A 22,668-nucleotide genomic window follows, 5' to 3' on the forward strand; every position below is an offset into this window, starting at 1 on the left:
TTTTAGCAAAACAAATAATCGAGAAAAAAACATCTTGGTGTAGAGAATGGGAGTATTTGGGACAAAAATGCAATATTGAGTTTAGTTTCCAAGATCTCGATCCAGAGGGGTTGGGCCTCCAGCTGAGGACGGTGGCGGAAGTGTTGCGTGGCAGGTGGAGGGAGGAGTGTGTAGGCCGAGCGCGGACCTCTGTCCACCACAGGCAATTACTGACGCTCGACCTTGAACTTGGCGATAGGAGCCCAATAATGCTCAACAATACGCATATCGCTTCTTGGGCTATTAAAGCTAGAGCAGAACTGATAAATCTAAACTACAAGCCGTGGTCTGAACAAAATTATCTTTGCACTCTCTGTAATCTTCAACAAAATGAAACTGCATATCATTTTATTGCAATTTGCCCTATTTTAAAACATATCAGACGTCTTTGGCTTGGAAAAAATACTTTAAACGAAACAGAATATGAGTGTTTTTTAAATGGGTGGAATTGGCGAGCTTTAGCCCAGTATTTAAGTAAGGCATGGAAATATAGGTGGGACATAATTAATGAGTTCAATTTATAGCTAAAATTTCTTTCTTTATTTATTTCTCTTCAATTATAATTAAAAATCATGAGACTCGCTTGGAACCATATTTTTAAACGAATTAATGTTGCTTTTATTTTATGTTTTTTACGAGCTGTATTACATAAATTTAAAAATAATTATAAATGTACTTTTTTATATAAGTATACCTAGTTAAATAGTTACTTACATGTTAAAGTTTTAAAATATGTTATTTTACAGCAAGGTGCCAACCAAACAGACGGTTTAAATAAACCATTGTTTTGTGTGTTTTGTTTTTTATTGTAAAAGATGTAAATAAGTTGTGAAGAATAAAGCACTTTTTTCTTTCTTTTTCTTTCTTTCTTTCTTTCTTTTCCATCATGGCCAAGCTTAGATGTTGTATAGGGTTTCTAAAATAAAAAAGCTGTGTAACAATTCAATCAATTTATTTATAGTACACATATATTACACATTATACAATAATGATAAGCAAGGCCTGACTTGATGGGTTCGTTGTATTTGAGACAGGGCTCTCAGCTTATTTTACTACTTATGATTGTTAGCTACCAACTAAACTTAATTGTCTTTTCAATGAGCTTCACCGACATTTGTTTATTAGTTCTGTGTCAAAACAGTCAAACCCTGTAGTTAAAAATGTGTACATTACCGTCACCCATCCTTTTCCTACTAGTTCAATATTTGTTTGAAACTTCTTTTTACTAGAAAATAACAATAAAAAAGTCTAAATGAAAGTATATTAGTTTCGTTACGGTACTTGACAGTAGCATATTTTTTGTTTTGGTAACTCTCCTGATTAAAAGTATTTCCCTGTTAGAATTGTATCATCCTGTATTAGAATGTTAAGTTAAGGGCTACTGTGTGTTTAAAAAAAAAATTTAACACAATGTTACCACAATTATACATGAATAAATTATATTATTGAGATAGAGTTTGAGCTTAAGTATTAAGTGATTAAACCCACCCAAATTAAAACTAAGTTTTTAACAAGTTTCTTTTAAATTGGACTAAATTTACAAATTAACACCACAACCTCCTTAATTCCAAATACTGTACTCTTTACGGTTTGCACTCTCCAAACATAATTTACATTTTAACTATCTTACTTCTAACTTTACCTAAATATATTACTAAAGAAAGCACATTACCACTCCACCAATTAAAGAGCTGGGAATAATTAACAACTATAAATTAATAAAACAAGACTGTTCACTGGTTTGGTAGTTCAAAATTCGTTAATAGTTTTGTAGCAATATTTTTTGGCCTTAATATTTTTTATCTTTCCTTTGATTTGGAATGAAAATTACTATTAAATACCATTTCCAATTTCATACTGAAATAGTTTTCTGTTTACCCTCTGTTTATAATAAATTCATAGTACTGTATTGCGAAAATTCATCTTTTTTTAAATTATTTAAACTACATTTAATAAATCAAACAAAACTTACTTTAAAAAACTAAATTAATAAACTAGTAGATAAGAAAATACCTCCAAGCAAAATTATGTTAAACCATTGACCACTGGATACTTAAGTAAAAGGTTAAACCTAAGCAAACAATAATGTTTCAGGAATACTAGAAGTAAGTGTTTCTTATTTTTGGCCAGAAGTTCTAAGGAATGTTAAAGTCAGGGTCAAAGGACAAGTCAGTTACCCGTAAGCAGGGTACAGTACTGTACTAACAGTTACGTGGCACCAATCTGCTGAAAAGACAGAAACTCACTAGATAATGTGTTAGATTGATTGTTTTGTTTGGCCACTCATTTCCCTCGAACCAAAACTGGTAATAGCAAGTGTGACAAGTAGGACTAAAGATAAGTTACGTATACAAATGTAATAATTTAGTTAGCAAAACGTTAATCTGGTACTGTATTATTATCAGGAATGTACTAATTGTATCTGGTTTTTCGGTAGATCTATTCCAGTAGGTTACATTGGCTTAATGTTGAGGAATAGGGCACATTTATATTGTTCTCTAGGGGCTTTCTAACCAAGCTAAGTCCCTGTTAACTCATAAATGCTATGAACAAGAAATAGTCGACAATTGTCAGAGCCATTATAACATTTTCAATATTTTGAGTTTAGTAAATTTATATAAAATTAGTTTTGAAACATTATACATTGATAAAGATATTACATGGTCTCTGTCTAATGTGCCTAATTCTTAGTACCACACTTCAGTATAGGAGGACAAATTTCTGATATAAGGAGTAAATTCAACTGTCTACTCAACATCAATCGTACCATGTTCAGGCCAGAACACAACAGCAATACGTTGGACATAGAGAATTGTCTCGATCCTTTCTTCTCTGTGTGTAATGAATTACATTTAATAAGGACACCTGTTTACAAAGACATTTTATTCCTTCAGAAATTATGTAGCATTGAAATCCAAACTGTAAAAAATTCAACTCCCCGTATCAATGAAAATATTATCTTACAGTTGCGGAATATATTACTAACTCAGTTGCACTTTTCAGATTACAAATTTAGGCTACAGTTTTTATGTATTATTGCATGATAAACTCAATATTAACCACTAAAATAAATATTTTACCCATGACAGTGTCACATGACTAGGAGTTTTATGCAAATAACTTAGTAAATGATGTGCGATACATCATGCAATACTTTGATTGTTGAATATGTCTGTTATAGTTACTGATAAAAAAAGAATAGATCCATTTTGGCAATGGAGGGTACAACAATTCTAAACAGTTAACATGAACTGAATTACTGAGTTAAATTTTCAAATGTCATTACTTTTCAAAATACACAGTTTCAGGAATAAAGATTATTTATTCAAACGAGATCCCATAAAACTAGTCATCTACACAAACTGTGATTTAGAAGTAACATAAAAATATTTGTTTATAATTCATATCACAGAATATCATATAGTAGGAAAGATGTATCGCACATCAATTATAAATATACATTTTGGGTTAGGTTCAGTTCTTTGCCGTGACAGGAGGTACATAGTCTGGAGACGAGAGGACAGTGGAGACGAAGGCACGGGTCTCTTGCTGTAGAAGGCTGAGGCGTTGCTGCAGAAGATGGTTACGACGCAGCAGAGCAAGAGTTCTAAGGGTCAGAGTGACCAGACTGTTGGGACGAGGCGACTGATCAGTGTCACTCAAGTCGCACTCTAGTGACGGAGACTGACAACAACACTCCTCCAGGACGAGCCCCATCTGTAACTGATAAGTCAAAGATAATAGATGTACAAAAGAAAAGAAAGGCTTCAAATAACAGTACTGTACTTCAATAAGTAATAAGTTCCATTAGAAGGTGTCGAACAATCTCCTTAGTGGACTGTCTTTCTCGTCATTATCCCAGACCTCTATTTTGTGTCGGCAATGTAATACTGAATCCGAAATTTATATTTTTAACTCTAGCCCAAAAATGTACAATTTAAGGTTTATCTTAGGAAGCATTGGATCCGATTCTGGTGTAGGGCCTATATTTGATCTTTAAATCGTATTGTATTAGAAATTTAGTTTGTGCTGTGTTTATATGAAATACTTAAATGATATATACTTTACCTCAAATAGTTAGTATAAATCTCATTCATCAAATTTTCATACTTAAATACTTTTCATTGAAATGGCAACCATACAAAGTAGGTATTTTAAGCCAAATATGAATGGAGATGAATGGCACGATCTTGTCTTGTTAGTGACTAAGGCCGACATATTCCTTAGACACAGCTGTTAACTAATAGCCCATACAGCTAATTGCAACTAAGGGACCTACACATAGTGTAATCCGAACCACATTTTTGCCTTGGTATTAATGAATAGGTCTAATTATCAGGATAGTAATGCGGATAGTCGTCGTACTCACTAGTGTGGACATTAATCCACACCAGGGAGCATTGCATCCACAGTGCATGCCTATAAATATCCACAATTCAAACCTTCTGGTAGCTGGATTACAAGACGACGCCACCGTCCCAGTCATAATATCCTGTACTCAGGTATTCTACATGATCAGATATCAAGAAGGCGGATAGAGTGGTATAATTGAATGAAAATGATACCGAGAGAACCCGTGTTTGGAATATGCCATGAAAATAAACCTGGAAAACACCATGTACTCAACTTACTTGGTGGCAGGTTTTTATGTGTCTGAGAAGCCTCTTTCTGTTTCCACCCTCTTGTTTCTGAAGGCTTCTTCTTTTTTCACCTGAAACAAGAAAGAAGAAATAATTTAGGATCCATTTCCTTACAGGAAAACTTTTATTTGCCCAAACAAGATGTTTAAAATCTCTAATCCTGTTTTGCTCAACCTCGTTACCATACATCTATTTCAAGCCAGTTTACAAAACATAATTAAAAGGTAATTTACCCTTAGCACTGTGTGTAACATATATCTATATCTATACATATATATATTAATAGGTAAGCATGTTTCTTTAAAACCTTTTTTCTCAGCTCGTGTGCATCGCAGGAAAAATCTACGCATACTGTTAGAAAGATATTAGGTTGTATGTGTGCAGAATTCCTGTTTAAATTAAAATAGGCTCAACAATAATAAGCTTAAAAATGAATTTTAAATTTTAAAAAATTAACATAGGCCTTATGCGTTGCCATGCTGGTAACGAATTATGAACGAAACATAAACAGAAACTCAAAACAAATGGAAGAAATTCAAATCACGTTTAATTTACAGTGTGTAGTGAAATAGAGAAGTCTGTATATTACATATTTTTGGTCCAGTTTTCGACCACTGGACGACCTCTGGTATTAATGGAATCAAACATCTGAACAAACAAGATCTTGATGCCTAAGGTTTACCTAAAATCCACTAGATTTTAAAATAAACGATCCTACTTCAAAGTACATTTTGATGTAAAATATATAACAAATAAAAATCAAATGGTAACACTAAATAGTTAATTTATCGTATAAATTCACAGTGCATAATATAATTGCATTATTACCTCATATTATGAGGTAAAAAGAATAAGAATATATATTATAATTTTAAACATTATTTTAGCTATAATAATCAAGCAATCATAAGGTTGACTCTAAAATTTATAAAACTGTTTTTATAAAAATTTCAAAAAGCCAAAAATATGTGATACAATTTAACGTGATTAGCCATGGAAGGAGTACATTTTGATGACTAATTAGTTTCAAAAGGTTTCATTAGGTTCAAAAGTTTCATGAAACACAATAAAACGAATTTTGAAAACCACAACTAAATCAATAACAGTTCCATACTTTTCATTACGAAAAATCAATACAAATTAATTGATATTCTCCAAATATGGCCATGCTGTGTGTGTGTGTGTTATTTGTAACCAAGGCATTGTTAATGTAATGTAATTTACTATCAGATTGAATGTAGTGTTGTAAAAGGATTGGTAACTTACGACTTCTCAGGCCCCTAACCTACCAGCTGGTGGCGGTGGGTAGGTCGTTACACAAAACCTACCCTACTGTAGTTCTCCTGCTCCAACCCATCCAACCCCTAGATTGATCCAACCCGACGCCACCCCCACCCCCCACCCCCAACGTCGGTCAAGGCGAAATGTCACAGTTTTGTGAGCAGCGGAAGTTATTGAAAATCGTTTTTCCTGCTTAGTAACGGACGTTGGAGAAAAGTTAAGTTTGTAAACATAAATGATTGTTTTCAGTTATCAGTTCTATACTAAAAATATACAGGGTTTGTAATATTTAATTGATGTTACCATATATTAAAACAATTATAAATCATAGCCTAATGACACAAATTTCGAGAGATAATAAATGCCGAAGAGAATTTGTGGATGAGAGTATTTTGATATTGCCCAGTTGAAAGGTAATATAAAATAAAATGTCCCCGATATAAAAGTGGTCACATTATTTTTACCTTCTCCCGCTCTACATGGTATGTATAATATGGAGAAAGTACGTAGTTCGTCAACATTTTCAAGTTAGTTTTGGATGAAAATGTCTAATCGGAGGTGCCTTTTCATTCTTTTTTCAATTTCCATTTTAATTATGAGTTTCCCACCTAATATAAAAAAAACTCAGATTTTCACAAAAACTGCTCTAATGGTTTTAATTTAAATTTAGTATGTTACAGTCCTTTTAATTCTTAAGAAACCGATACAACCAGTTGAATGAATAATTGTTCAAAAGTTATTGCAATTTTTGCGATTTCTCCCATGAAAACTAATTTTTTCTCAATCATAGCTTTTAAAAAACTTGTAATAAAATTAAGTGGTGGTATGGCCTCCCTTGAATTTTGGTGTGCAGATGTGTGCGTAACTATTTTAAACAGCCCGAAAAGTAGATTTTTTTTCTTTTCTGCGCCCTTCCCGTTGCGATTGCGAATCATGCCTAGTAACTAAATAATAGGGCCAAACGATCCAGAAAAATGTACAGCTGTGCTGATGCCCCCTATTTTTCGTCTCTTCAGGGATGAATAAAACTAAGGCACTCTTTCAGCCCCACAACGTTATATACCTCATTATAGAAGGGTATATAGAATGAATAACATTGTAACAGTCAACAGACAAGTATAATCGCAGCTTTTAAACTACATATTTTTTAGATACTCATAAGCCACGTGTCGTATGTAACCACATCTGGTACAGTCCCGTCACATGATACTTGAGACCGATCACCGAGAGCGTGTCGTTCGCGGATTAGCCGTTGCGGAAACTCTTTGTCACGGGTGAAGGACCGGTGAACGTCACGCACGGCTGACACGCGTGTGACCTTGACTGTACACGTGTCACCTCCCCTCACTACCACCCCTACAACGCCACCACCTGCCAGTGCCTGTACTACACGTGCAGAGGGTAATGACTGAAAATGTCACGTACACGTGCGGCGTGTTTGCGGAAAATTTGAAAAATTTAAATTTTGCGTGGTGGAGTGGGTTAGTCTAGCCACCGCAGTCGAAAAATTGTTAAGGACATTAATTAAAAGGTCTGAATATTAAAGAATTCTGGGTTAGATGGGAACAAAAGTATAGACGATTTGTGCTACACCGTATAAGATAGATTAAACATACGAGATTTAAAACATAGTATTTACATAGTATTTTTCTCGTACATAGTATTAATCAGATGAACATACCGGGTTGGGTAGAGGGTGATTTTTTGTTTCTTGTAATTTAATTTATTTTAAAACTATTGTAAATCGTCCTGTCTACTGGTTTTGTAAGCGAAAAGTAAAGCAAAAACAGTAAAATCCACTGTAAAATAAAAAGGAGACAATTTGTCGAGATCATACTCTATGAAACATTTATAAGGGACATCAGATTTTACTACCGGATTTATATACTTGTACAATTTACAGTCAATGATAAGACGTTGCTGACAGCACTACAGTACTGTAAGGCTATCTCAGCGAGCAAGGGGCTATCTATCCTTTTTCCAACACCTATTCTGACGTCGTTTACGTGGGGTGTACTAGTACTGTCTTAGCAAACGCCACTTAGACAAATGCCAAATGTCAAATGTGAAATGACAAATGTCAATGTTGGTCCTTTTTTAGAATCGTAGAAAATTATGCATACTTCAACTACTAACTGTAGAATTCACCCCAGAAAACAATATCTCTGTTTATATAATTCATTCAGTGGTTGTTCATAAAAAGACGCACATTAGTCGCGTTTAAGTTGAATCCCGAGGAATTAAATAGTTATCAACTGATACGATTTATAGTGTACTGTTTACAATACATTTTCAATCATCTGATTTGTATTTGTTTATGAATCGACCCGAAGTTATGGGTGTACTCTAAGCCCAATAGGCATACGGTATTTTTCTAGTAATCGTGAGGCATACGCAATTAATTGTGTGTCGATTTGTTCTTTATTATTACAGCATACATTCTACTCTTAGTCGTTTTCTCGTATTTGAATAATCGGTTAAGGAATTAATGGACTTAAGGTTATATTTTTTTCACTCTTAATACAGCATTTTTCCACGGTTTTTTTAAAGAAGCAGTCCGTATATTCCCCGAATTATCCGAACATCTAACATGGTTACCGGTACCAATTTACTGTTTACATGTACCTCTGACATTTACCAGTTATTGATTTAAAAACAACCGGTTTGGCCAAGGTTCGCTATCGTAATATAATCTGTTGCACTTTTACTAAATCTTGCAGCTTTCCAGTTGAACTTTGAGCTTTATCAACCTAGTTAGGACATAACAGTTTACGACGCAAGGACACCAAACACTAGAGCTGTATCCACGAGGCGATATCACCGTCCTTGTCCCACCCACGGCCAATACTATAGGCAAGGTCGGGAACGATAACACGTGTCGACGAATCTTTAGCACTTTCGTCATCACTTCTACAACTACAACACTGCAAACCTGTGTCGTAAGAAATTTGAAAACGTCTTCATTTCGCAATGCGTTTTCGTTTGATGCATTTATTTGTTATCCTCGTCTGAATTAAAAAATACTGTGGCATATTTTTAAAATTGCATAAGAGCAAATGGCGTTAGAAATTACACTAGATTGAAGGGGATTTCGTTACCTAGGTTAACTGAGAGTTCTAAAACCTCTTTATTGTTCAGTGGTTACATGTTGAAACGTTTTATTAACGGTAAGTGAAGAAATAATTTCATATTACAAGTTGGATTTTAAATGGGTCATGATTTCCGTGCATTGATTCCAAACTAGACATGCTATCTCAAACCTCAAACCTCAAGAGTAACCGTCGGTTTCGACTGGTTTCACCTAGTTATTTATTAACTCAATGCATCTTTATAAGTAAAGTGTATACATACATATTTGAGTTATGTCAAAATTAATTACAATAATTTTAATAACGATCAAAATTGTCTTAAGGTCAAAACAAAGATGGACAAACATTACATGGGTAAAAATACGGCAAATGCTGTAAACAAAAAACAAAAGTTACAAAAGTCAAATAAATTTATGTTATATGAAATTTATTAAAACTTAGCTTAAAAATGTACGAAGGTATAGACCTACCAATCTATGGTCTGCATCAGAAAAATACATACCGTATACATAGAGAAGTGTTGTACACTGACGATTGGATGTATGTCAAGGCCAACCCACTTAAATAATTCGTGTTGCATTACGATTTACAAGCAATTAATAATCCGAATCAAGTAAGCACAGCACAGCTCGTGATCTTCAAATTTTGACAATTCCGAGAAATGTGGTCTCAGTAAAACCATTAAAACGAATCTCTAACTTTCAAAAAAATAGTAAGTACGACGATTTACGTTAGGGAAACTGTTACATATGTTATTAGGATACACAATGTTCAGAACTAATTGTTTTTATGTTTGTTAAATTTAAATGTTTTTGTCCAGTTCAATGTTTACATTGTGAAATTATTAAATTGAGCTTATACAGTTCTTGTTAGCAATTAATTGTAGGCTATATAACACAAATCGGTTCTCAAACTTAGTTTCAAAAATGCCCATGCTTACCAATCATTTCAATCCGAACATACGTAAAACTTAGCTTAAAAATGTACGAAGGTATAGACCTACCAATCTATGGTCTGCATCAGAAAAATACATACCGTATACACAGAGAAGTAACATCCAACTTATGAACAAAAGTACAATATTACATGCATGGGCGTATACACGCCCAGTATGTAAATTTCAAATACATATCTAAAAACTGTTTAAACATATTAACGATTGGAGTCAAGGGCAATTGTAACGTGGAAGACTAATTCTCGTGAGCAATTAATTATTCAAAAACTGCACACAGCTTGCGCCATTAGAGGCAGACTAATGTTGCATTTTAGACATGTGGTATAGAGCTATTAAACTGCACGCGCGCGCACTTAAGTAGCATGTGAGTTGCAACACCTACCAATGAAAAAACAGATATCTATCTGTCTCATCGGGAAACCCAGTCGGTAAAGTGCATGCTCGGATATAAAGGCACTTTTTACTCATCAAAAGGACAAATGTGGGGTTTAAGTTCAATAGATACATGTTTTGTGGAGTATTGCTTACAGTGTCATTTGTAATTTATATAGTAAGTGTAAAGAGGCTCGAATAAAATTGAATAATTATGGTAAAACGTCTCATTTATGAAGCATCAATCAAGTAATTGATGTTATTGCTACTCTTAGTATGTTGTCATATTCCTTTGGATCTATTAACATCAAAAGTAGGGTTTTGTAAGTAAAGTAGGCTAAGTAGGTTTACACTTTTAAATCTGTTTATATTTTTTTATGAAAATCGGTTAGGTAGAAGAGCCGAACCGACTCGGAAAAGAAAAACCAATATTTTTAATATAGGCATATAGCTTTTTAAAATGTTCTTCGTCACACACATTATAAATTATCTTTTGGAGAATAGACTTAGTGACCCTTCAATAAAAAGTAACTAGTACATAAAATGACGAGAATCCAGCGCGAAGGAACAATGTTTTGGGACTTTGCGTGCAACGGTTTAACTAACGATGTACATACTCCAGGTGGTTACATCACCTGTAAATCAAACAATGAGAACACGGCACACTTCAGAACCATTATTGGCACGAGGTGTCCTCGATTTTATACGGAGAAGTTGCAATAGGCTGCTCCTTGCGCGCAAGTACTCCTCCGTACCCTGGGTCTATGCAATAAAGTAACTATGCTAGGAACGTACAGGTGAAGCATTTAGCTGTAGAGGATGTGGGCTTTATCCCTGGAAAAAATAATAGTGGCGTGGAAAAATGAATCAGCTTAACACATTTTTAACTAACAATTTCATCAAAATTACAATAAAACCTATACTTTGTATAAGTTCAATTTTTGTGGTTCAATTAGAAGCCTATTTAGTATTATAACATGCTGATAGCCTTGGCCATCGAGTGTTCCTTGCTCACCCGAATTATCCACAAAGTCTGGTTTTGTTCAAGAGATAAACAATCAACAACATAAACAATATGTGAGATAAACAATATGTTTGTAATATATTACAATTACAGTACCTATGTCTCTGTGGTATTTCTGAAGTAGATTTTACCTCTTTGTTTTGTTAGACCTGGGATCGTTTCAATAATAATACTAGGAAGTAAGAAGTAAACAACAATTATTTAGTAACTGCACATTATTACTGACTTATTTTTAGTGGCTGTCACTGTCAGTATATGCTTCTGTACCAATCAAACAATCATCGCCGTACTACAGAGCGTTCATCGGCGATTAAAGTCTAATATCAATCAAAAAGAATTGAACATTTTGTCTTAAATTTCCAAATACCCTTCTAAAATAGATATTTATAGCCTACTAAGCTGAGAATACATTGCGTTTACAGTTATTTGTCCATTTCATGTTTCAAATGCTTGATTTTTTGTTCCATTTTTTTAAAGTTGGCTGCAATACAAAAATGTGATTTTTAAGGGTATAAAACAGACTAAACAGAGTAAAACTCAGTTTAGTCTTGACAACATTCAGCTTTTCGTCGTTACAAACGGATTTGTTGATTCAACTGAATTTGCCACGCAAAACAAAACAATCGAAAAACAATGTGCAGTGAAAATTCGTTTAAGTCCACAAATAAAACTGAATTATATTTATCTCAATGTTTATTATTGTAAATATTAGATTTTGTCTGAAAAACTATAAACATTTATAAATCTTGACCTTAATGGTCATTACGTATCCTTTTTTTATAAAGGAATTTCCCATTTTCTAGAGAGAACACAAAAATATACAGTATCAACTTCTCTGCGATTGGCGTAACTTATCCAACTGTTTGATATTCAAAAGTAAATATCTACGGTGCCTTGAGTGTGGACTCTGTAAGCAAAGGAATCCCAAGATCCAAAACAAAACATTCCATTAGACATATCCAGTCTTTTATATTCCTCGTGTATATCATGGTGGAAGTAAATATTTACTTCCACCATGGTGTATATGACCAAGGTGCGCGGTGCGCAGTGCGCTGCATGAGCGAATTGCGCGTGCGGGTGCGTTGAACCGTCACCGTATATAGGTTCGCACGAGAGCGGAGAACGGACCAACGACCCGACGACGTTGTAAATAACATCAATGGCAGCCACCTCATTGTCCGGCGAACTGTTTCGTAATAATTGCTGGCCGAAATACTTCCCAGGGGGGGGGGTGATGACGTCACCTGCGCTACACGTGGCCACACGTGGAACTGTTGTTGCGAAAAACTGGCTCGTGCGTGCGTGAGGGGGGCGGAAGTGGGGGAACAGCTGATTGGGTAAACATTGCGCGAGATGCACTCTCCGATAACACCGGATGCGCATGGCACTCTGGGCGTCACTTCCCGAGCGTCAACCCTTTGTAGCGGTTATTTGCATAACTGTACACTTACACATTCGACATTTGACATTTCATCTTTGACTATTGGTAGAACTTGACATTCCACCCGTTAAAGTTGTCACCGCTACGTAGTTGAATTAGCCACTGGCAGATTGCGCTGATGTAAAGTACAGTGCTATTATCCGTAATTTTAAAACAAGTCATACTTATAAGATGACTTATTGTAGCTATCGCATCTTATAGTTAGAGGCATATATTATTTTGCAAGTATGAAGGGATAAGAATCAATTGTTCCCACAGTTACTTGCATTTCAAAAGCTTTTGAGGGGACTGCTGCAAATCTCTCGTAATCGTACAATGCACCCTTTGTGGTCGTGGTGTAGCGCAAAACAATGCAACATACCCTGCACAATGCAGCCCCTCAACCTCTTTTAATGAGGGCTTAAAAGCGTCTCTTTAAGATGGGGCTTAACATGACTGGGGGCAAAAAAAGTACTCTTGTATAAAAATTCGTGAGGTAAATGATTAGTCAACTATCGCAAAACGTAGTCTATACAATGTTCAGTATTCAGAAAAAAATTTAAGATATCGCTTGTAATTCTAAATTTGTGTTAAGTTAAGTTATTTTCCATTTTCCTCTTTTCATAGCCCCATTTCATCCTAGAGAGCATAAAATACTCTTATTCCTTCATATGACCTTGGAATTGGAACAAAAATTGTACAAATAGCAATTCACATAGTTTGCAGGTACCAGCACCAACACCATGGTATAGGGGCCATTGGAGAAAAGAGAATTTTGATACGCCAATAAAAATCCAACATTTCACCGAAAACGCATCATAAAAATTACTTCAACAGTTCTACATAAGTGTAATTAGTATAATTTGACTTACATAGTCGGTAGTTGAGGTTTGAGGTAGTGTCCAGATAGCCAAGTCGCTCTCCTACCTCTGCCATACACACTGTGGGAGCCATCTGTAAACAGATAACATTGTCATTCTACAGCCAAATATAATTTCTAGGTGCGAATGAGAATATTCCATTGTTATTGCTAATCCTAAACATCCATAGAATAGACGAAATGTGTCCATGGAGTTTGTACAAAAACTATAATATTTTTCATTCAGTGGTACATGTTCACTTGTATCCGATTTGGAAGCGAATTGTGTTGCAAAAGCATGTGACGATTTTGCAGATTGTGATTAGGAATACTCTTATAGTGGTAGGAAATTTTACTAACAACAATGGTATTTCCTGGTGTTATGGAGTAGGCCTATCTGTTGCAGAAATACCCGCCTTTTAAAAATTTTAGTGACCTGCAAATTGTTGTACAGTACATAATATTAAGTTGGTAAAATAAACTAAACTAATCCTAAACCAAATAAAAATGACAAATAAAGTGAGAAAAATAGGTAAAATCGAAATCACGATGTTTCACTGGAAATAAAGTTATATTTCTTAATGGAGACTCGAGATAATGTGGACCAGACTTTAGCCTAAAGACAGCTCGTGTATCATTCAGTTGATGCAACTACATTGTATGACTGTATGTAGTCATTGGTATAGGTATTGATATTGTTAGTAACACGTGTTATCGCGTTATGCAAACTCTCAGCCATTCTAGGAGTTGGTGCCAATGTCACATCACTACAGTGTAGTTCAACGCACCCACTACCTGCACGCGCTTACACAGTTACATCATGTACAGTACTATACAGGGTGTTTTTTTAAAAACTTGCATCTTTATTTATGTAAAAACCGCAATAGATAGAAATATGCAGTTTGCGGGAATCATCTATTGACGTAGGGGGACCAATTGTTTTGAATTCAACGTTACATTCACATTCCCCCCCTTTCCCCCCCTGCCCCCAACTTATTTTTTTTAAATAGCAAGGTACCCCTTGTGACATATCAAATAAAAGAGCATAAAAAAAGAAAATGTTTGATGAAAAAAAATTGAAAATCGGTTCATAAATTTGTGAGATATTCCCCCCTCACCCCCCCGGAACTTAATTTTTTTTTAATAGCAAAGTACCCCTTGTGACATATCAAATGAAAGAGCATGAAAAAAGAAAATTTTTGGTGAAAAAAATTTAAAATCGGCTCATGAATTTGTGAGATAATCACCCCCCTTTGCCCCTACCCATAACTTGTTTTTTAATAGCAAGGTACCCGCCCTTGTGACATATCAAATGAAAAATAAATTTCGCCAAAAGTTTTCTTTTTTCATGCTCTTTCATTTGATATGTCACAAGGGGTACTTTGCTATTAAAAAAAAATTAAGTTCTGGGGGGGTGAGGGGGGAAATATCTCACAAATTTATGAACCGATTTTCAATTTTTTTTCATCAAAAATTTTCTTTTTTCATGCTCTTTTATTTGATATGTCACAAGGGGTACCTTGCTATTTAAAAAAATTAAGTTGGGGGCAGGGGGGGAAAGGGGGGGAATGTGAATGTAACGTTGAATTCAAAACAATTGGTCCCCCTACGTCAATAGATGATTCCCGCAAACTGCATATTTCTATCTATTGCGGTTTTTACATAAATAAAGATGCAAGTTTTTAAAAAAACACCCTGTATACTGAGTATGCATAGTACAAGTCAATGGTTACGTATTCACAATAGTTTCTGATTAGTTTTTCACAATGCTGACACATTGAGTACAAGAAAGATTATTTCTGTGTAGGGAACGAACACTCCAATACATTCGCAAAAATATCCTTAACATGGCAAGTAATAAATGAGGATGAATAAGCGTTCAACTTTGACGATTATTTTCGAAAAATTAAAACCAAGGTAATAATCAAATTAAATAGGTTAATTTATTCCCTAAATGATTCACAAAATTTTTCTCAGCCCAGTCACAGTCGGAATATTTTGCTTACACTTTAAAGTTTCATATAGATGGCATTGGTGGTTTAAAGGGGGAGGGCTACAAGGTTACGCCCCTCATTGGATTCTGGAAAAATAAATTAAAACATTAATTTCGTCGTGAAAATCATCATAGTTCGATTAAAAAGTTTCAATCTGCTTGCTCATATTCATATTGTTGCGGGCTTGGCAGGTTCTTTACAAATAAAACTTGGCGATTTTATAATAACTATTTATTTACACTAATTATTCTATATTTACAGATATTACAATTTCCTAACACCTAACTAATCCTATCTAAACCTAGCTAAAGCCTACTCTAATTTACAATGATTCTACTTACAGCTAACCTTTACAGGATTTATCACCACTTCTGTTACAGCACTGTCACTACACTGTCACTAGTGTCACTACACTGTCTCTACACCGTCACTACACTGTCACTGCCACTAGCACTAGCACTGGTCACTAACACCGACACGCGCTTGCTGCGACGATTCTCGGAAGGCTCAACACAACTCAACTGCCGTGTGCCGGAAGACGGTCCCTTATATAAGTTTGCCGTGGAACATTCTGGAGACCCCTGGTAGCCTAGACAAAGGTGTTTACGCCGTAGAAGTGTAGAAGGTTCTAGGGCCCCTATTGAGGTAGTCCGTTGACATGGGCCTATTGTCTATCAGTGGTGCGCTAGGAAAAACCCGTGTAAACAAACAACCCTTTTGAGACGGCGCCTGGCTATTGTTGCGCGGGGCTCCTGACTTGTAACACTACCCCCTCCTTAAGACTGTTCTGTCCCAGAACAGATTTCCCCTGAAGCTTGCGATCTTCTGGTCCACCGGAGGTTCCCCATGGGTTGTATACGCAGACCACAATTTCGATGCCAGTGTCCTTAAAAAGTTCCTGCACCATATTTCTCACAATCCTCCATTCCAGTCCGTCATAACCACATCCCAGCCTGGGAATAGCAAGCTTTTTGATTCCAATCCGAAGAAGCTTGTCTCGCAGGTCTTGTAGGCTTTTCTTCAACGATTCGTAGGAGGGCTTCTTACTTGACGTTTCCTTCGTAACGAGGTAGAACAAATGCTGGCCATTGCGCTTCAGGTGAAGAGTCGTGCCAATGGTGGGGCTCTGCCGCTCAAGATCTTCGGTCCCTCCAAACTTTTTCCTGAAGACTGTGGCTATACCTCGCGACGCTCTCAGGTCTTCTGCTACGCAGTGTGCCAAGGCATATTCCACTGGCAAGGTGAAGAGGTCCTTGTATAACGGCCTCGGTTCTTCATTTCCACGTTTCTCAGGCACGGCGTCTTTTGGCTCGGTCGACAGGTTACGAACTTGTTGTTCCTCTCTTTGGCCATAATCTCCTTTGTAGCGTGCAAGCCTGTTGAAATGGACTATCTTTGGTTTGCCGTTTGGTTGCCTCTTAATCCGGTAGATGACGTCATTTAAACGGGCAATAACTTCATAAGGTCCTTCCCACGAGTTCTGGAGTTTTGGCGAATATCCACGACGCCTTTGGGGATTGTGTAGCCACACTAGGTCTCCAGGTGTGAACCCTCCTTTCTCGGCCTTCACGTCGTACCTCTCCTTCATCCTGTCGCTTGCTCCAGATATGTTGCGACGGAATTTCTCGTGTATCTCGTCCATCCTCTTCCGCAGATTGGATACGTAGTCCTCGCCAACCACACATTCATCTGGCTTCAAACCATACTGCAGGTCGCATGGAAGACGAAGCTCTCGGCCGAAAACTACGTTGGCTGGAGTCTGGCCGGTGGTTTCGTTGACCGAACTCCTATACGCAAGTAGGAACAGGTGCAGGTATTGGTCCCAGTCCCGCTGATGATCGGAGACAACTTTTGACAGGTATCTTCCCATCGTCCTGTTCATGCGTTCTACCATGCCATCTGACTGTGGATGAAGAGGTGTTGTTCGAGTTTTCCGGATACCAAGAACTTCACACATTCTAGAGAATACCGCTGACTCAAAATTTCTTCCTTGGTCAGAATGAAGTTCGAGCGGGACGCCAAATCTGCTCACCATTTCCTTGATTAATATATCTGCAACTGTTACCGCTTCCTGGTTAGGCAATGCATAGGCCTCTACCCATTTGCTGAAGTAATCCATTGCAACCAAAATAAATCTATTTCCAGAATCAGACATGGGGAACGGTCCTGCTACGTCAATGGCGATGCGCTCAAACGGGGCACCTACGTTGTATTTCCTCATTGGGGCTTTTCGTTTGTTGACAGGGCCATTTGATGCTGCGCAGGTCGCACACCTTCTGCACCAGTCTATGACGTCGTCTTTCTGATTAGCCCAGTAGAAGCGCTCCCTTACTTTCACCAGTGTACGATGTACCCCTAGATGGCCTCCAGAAATTCCATCGTGCACTTCCCTTAGCACTTCAGGAACCCTCTTCCTTGGAATTATTAGTTGGAGTTTTCGGTGCTCCCCTTCCTCCGATTCGACGACTCGCTTCAAAACTCCTTCTTCCATTAAAATCGAGTTCCACTGTGCCCAGTAGGTCTTGACGTTCTTAGACAATGGAGCAATATCCTGCCACGACGGTCTTCCTTTGTTGTCCATCTTCCACTGCATGACGTGTCTTAGGTCTGGGTCTTCCTTCTGGTCCTCAGACAGTTTCTTACTGTCCCATTCGTCGTCAACGGCGGTCACGCGATGAACTGATGCACTTTTGTCTTCCTTGCGTGTGCAGTGCACGCAGTTGTCCCCGCACGGTCTTCTAGATAGTGCATCTGCATTCCTGTGGCTCGGTCCCGCACGATGGATTGATTCGAAGTCATATTCTTGTAACCTTTCTAACCATCTTGCAACCTGTCCTTCTGGAGACTTAAATCTTAGCAACCACATGAGTGCGGCATGGTCCGTTCTCAAGAGAAACCTCCTTCCATACAGGTACTTATGAAAGTGTTCTATAGACTTAACCACTGCGAGAAGCTCCCTCCTGGTGACACAGTAATTACGCTCAGGCGCTGACAGGACCTTACTGAAGTATCCGATCACATGTTCTTCTCCATCTTGAAGCTGAGAAAGGACTCCTCCAATGGCTGTATTGCTGGCGTCCGTGTCTAGTATGAACTTTCCGTCTGATCGTGGGTAGCTCAAAATGGGTGCGCTGCATAGTTTAGTCTTCAGCTCTTCGAAAGCTTTCTCGCAGTCGTTATCCCAAACAAAGGTCCTCTTGTCTTCGGTCAACTTGGTTAGTGGTTTTGCAATATTAGCAAATCCCTTAACAAATTTCCTGTAGTAAGCGCACAGCCCAAGAAAGCTTCTAACCTGGTGTTTATCCTGAGGTATTGGCCACTCGGTGATAGCTCTGATCTTCTCCGGATCCACAGACACTCCTTTGTCTGATACGACATGGCCGAGGTAATTGACCTGTTTGCGGAACAAGTTGCACTTCTTTGGGTTTAACTTCAGATTAGCCATCCGCAGTCGCATGAAGACATTCTCTAGGTTCTTCAGGTGGTCTTCGAAGGATTTGCCTACGACGATAATGTCATCCAAGTAAACCAGGCATGTCTCCCATGACAATCCCCTGAGGACGTTCTCCATAAGCCTTTCAAAAGTAGCAGGGGCATTACAAAGTCCAAAAGGCAGCACAGTGAATTGCCAAAGTCCTGTCCCAATAGAGAACGCTGTCTTCTCCTTATCCTCAGGAGCGAGCCCGACCTGCCAGTAGCCACTTCTGAGGTCTAAAGTTGAGAATATTCTACATCCTCCCAGAGTGTCGAGTGTGTCATCAATCCTAGGGAGAGGGTAGCTGTCTTTCTTGGTGACATTGTTGAGAAGGCGGTAGTCTACGCAAAATCTCGTTGAGCCATCCTTCTTTTTCACCAGTACTACAGGTGACACCCAAGGGCTGCTAGAAGGCTCGATGACACCATCCGCTTCCATCTCCTTTATGATCCTCTCGGCTTCGTCACGTTTTGCCAGTGGGAGTCGTCTAGGGGCCTGACGTATAGGTTTTGCATCTCCGGTGTCTATCTTGTGCTGTACTATATTTGTTCTTCCTCTAGGGCCGCTTCCGTACTCGAAGACATCTTGCCATCTGGTAATAAAGTCCCTTATTTTCGCACTTTGTTGATGCGTTAGATCCTGACAGGTGCTCTCCACGAAACTTTCCAGCTCCTTCGGCAATTCATTTGAGGATGGCGGACATGATTTTAGTTGACGTACCACTGAGTTAACAGCCACGCACGTTCCGATCTTTACTCCTCTTTTTATCGCCACAGGGAAACCATTCAAGTTCATCAGTCGCACCGGATTTTCGTGTCCCAAGTTAAATAAGGATCTGGCGACAAAGACACCACGACCAAGCTGGGATTCACTGTCACTTGCTGGCTCCAGCAGAACGCTTTGCCCACTAGTCCAATCTCCTTCGACAGCAGCTTGAACGATGACCTGGCTGCGCGCTGGTAGTGTTGTGTCTTCCAGTAGAAGTACGCGTGCAGCGATATCCTTCCCACGCCGAAGTATGACATCTTCGTCTCCGAGAGTCACTAGTCCTCTTGACATGTCCAACTTCAGTCCGTACTTCACCATTATGTCAGTTCCCAAAATCACGTCCTCGTCTATGTCGGCAACTAGTGCGCAATGTTTAAATACGCAGCCGCCGATGTGGAAGGTAGCAACCGTCTGCCCATAGACCTGAGCCAGCTGACCTGTAGCTGTACGTAGAGACCATGATGTTGGTGAAATATCTTCAGTCGACACAGTGTTGGGATTCAGGATGGTCATAGTCGCCCCGGTGTCCAGAAGACAGCTTTGGAGACGCCCGTTCACCTTTCCATCTATGTAGAAACTGCTTGACTGACTTCCAAGTGAAGCAACTTTAACACTTTTCCTCGGGGCTTTCAAATCGCGGGCTGACGGTTGCCCCTTTCCATCAACCCTCCTTAGTTTTCCTGTTCCGGTTCTGATGTGGTTGAAGGACATTTACTCCTGGGATGTCCCATCTGTCCACAGCTCCAACAGCGTATCTGCCGGCGACGAGTTTTTAGTGCCTCCAGCACTCTTTTTACTAGCTCCTCGATGTCCAGTGGAGTTGTAGGTTCTGCGTCTGCCACGCGGACTCGAGCCTGGCCCCTCACCGACTGTCGCACAGCCTCGAACTCCAGTGCCTGTGTCAGTGCGTCACTCAGGGTCTTTGGTCTGGCGAGTTTCACTGCCTGTTGAGTCTCAGGTTCACGTAGACCGTCTAGGAATTTATCCACTGCCAAACTCTCGTAGACATCATCCGTGACCGATGGATAGGCGTTTCTCACCAGGCGAGCAATGTCGGCTTCGAACTCCTGGAGTGACTCGCTGGGCTTCTGGATCCGGTTCCGCAGCTGTGATCGGTAGAGCTGGTCCATATGTCGATGTCCAAAGCGCATGTCCAATTTTCTTACTAATTCTGCGAAATTCTTCCGCTCCGCCATTGGCATAGCATGCAGAACTGCTAACGCATCGCCCCGCAGTGCAAGACACAGCGTCGAAGCCTTTGTTTCCTCGGTCCACCCATGGACCATAGCCGCTGTCTCGAAGAGAAGCATGTAGTCCTCCCAGGGGGTTTTGCCATCGAAGTGAGGAACGATGTTCTGAGGGGCAACGGCAGCAATGGTGGGTGCTGGCTTGGAGATCGTATCTAGGGCGTTATCCTGCTGAAGTTCGCCAGTGCTAGCCGATGACGCAGGTGTGAAACTCCCCGATGCAGCCAATTCCTGCCTAAGCTTAACTAACTTATCTTCTAAATTTTTTTCTATACAATTAAATTTCTCATCCATTTCATTCATCCTACTTTCTAAATCATCAACTTTGCTAGAATACTCATCTAACTTGTTCAGCATTTTTGATTCTACATTTGACATTTTTGTCTCAATATTAGTTTCAAGGTTTTCTAACGCTTTACTAGTTTCTGACATTTTTGACTCAATGCTAGCTTCTAAGTTTTTGTTATTTTCTGACATTTTTGACTCTAATGATTTGCTGTTTTCTAACATTTTCGACTCAATATTTGCTTCTAGGTTTGACATTTTTGACTCTAATGTTTTGCTATTTTCTGACATTGACTCTAATGTTTTGCTATTTTCTGACATTTTTTACTCTAAGTTTCTAAGCATTTTATTGAAATCAGATGTTTCAAATAAAACGTTATCTGGGTCTTCACCTGCATCAATTAAAGCTTGCTTAAGGCGTGCCTGAAGGGCTGATTTAGTTCCACTAGTATCTAGATCTCGTTCTTCTAATTCTCTCCTAAGATCAGCTACTTTTAACTCATCAAGTTTGACACCTTTAAAAGCCATTTTTATGCAAAACAATTAAAATAATTTTACAATAAATGACTTTTCTTTGTAAACCAATTTACGACACAAATTACTTATATGTAACTAAGACCCTGAATCTTATTAATCTCTAATACAAGTAAAATAAAACTTAATATTTTACAATTAAAATCGCCAAAATAATGCCGCTTTCTGACACCAATTGTTGCGGGCTTGGCAGGTTCTTTACAAATAAAACTTGGCGATTTTATAATAACTATTTATTTACACTAATTATTCTATATTTACAGATATTACAATTTCCTAACACCTAACTAATCCTATCTAAACCTAGCTAAAGCCTACTCTAATTTACAATGATTCTACTTACAGCTAACCTTTACAGGATTTATCACCACTTCTGTTACAGCACTGTCACTACACTGTCACTAGTGTCACTACACTGTCTCTACACCGTCACTACACTGTCACTGCCACTAGCACTAGCACTGGTCACTAACACCGACACGCGCTTGCTGCGACGATTCTCGGAAGGCTCAACACAACTCAACTGCCGTGTGCCGGAAGACGGTCCCTTATATAAGTTTGCCGTGGAACATTCTGGAGACCCCTGGTAGCCTAGACAAAGGTGTTTACGCCGTAGAAGTGTAGAAGGTTCTAGGGCCCCTATTGAGGTAGTCCGTTGACATGGGCCTATTGTCTATCAGTGGTGC

General features: G+C 38.3%; 1 protein-coding gene across 1 annotated transcript in view; it reads right to left on the reverse strand.

Moving 5' to 3' along the window:
• Nucleotides 1-974: 974 nt before the first annotated feature.
• Nucleotides 975-22,668, reverse strand: part of LOC128992733 (uncharacterized) — a 32,276-nt gene continuing 10,582 nt past the window's right edge. The window contains exons 2-4 of the mRNA XM_054416459.1: nucleotides 13,693-13,774; nucleotides 4,671-4,750; nucleotides 975-3,762 (exon numbers count right to left, since the gene is read on the reverse strand). Of these exons, the coding sequence (XP_054272434.1) occupies nucleotides 3,514-3,762; nucleotides 4,671-4,750; nucleotides 13,693-13,774 (411 nt within the window). The 3' untranslated portion in view covers nucleotides 975-3,513. The remainder of the gene's footprint in view (nucleotides 3,763-4,670; nucleotides 4,751-13,692; nucleotides 13,775-22,668) is intronic.

The sequence above is a fragment of the Macrosteles quadrilineatus genome, unplaced genomic scaffold, assembly GCF_028750875.1.
Source record: "Macrosteles quadrilineatus isolate MER2022 unplaced genomic scaffold, UCM_ALF_1.0 Scaffold_4__1_contigs__length_99947679, whole genome shotgun sequence".
Classification (NCBI taxonomy): Eukaryota; Metazoa; Arthropoda; class Insecta; order Hemiptera; family Cicadellidae; genus Macrosteles; species Macrosteles quadrilineatus.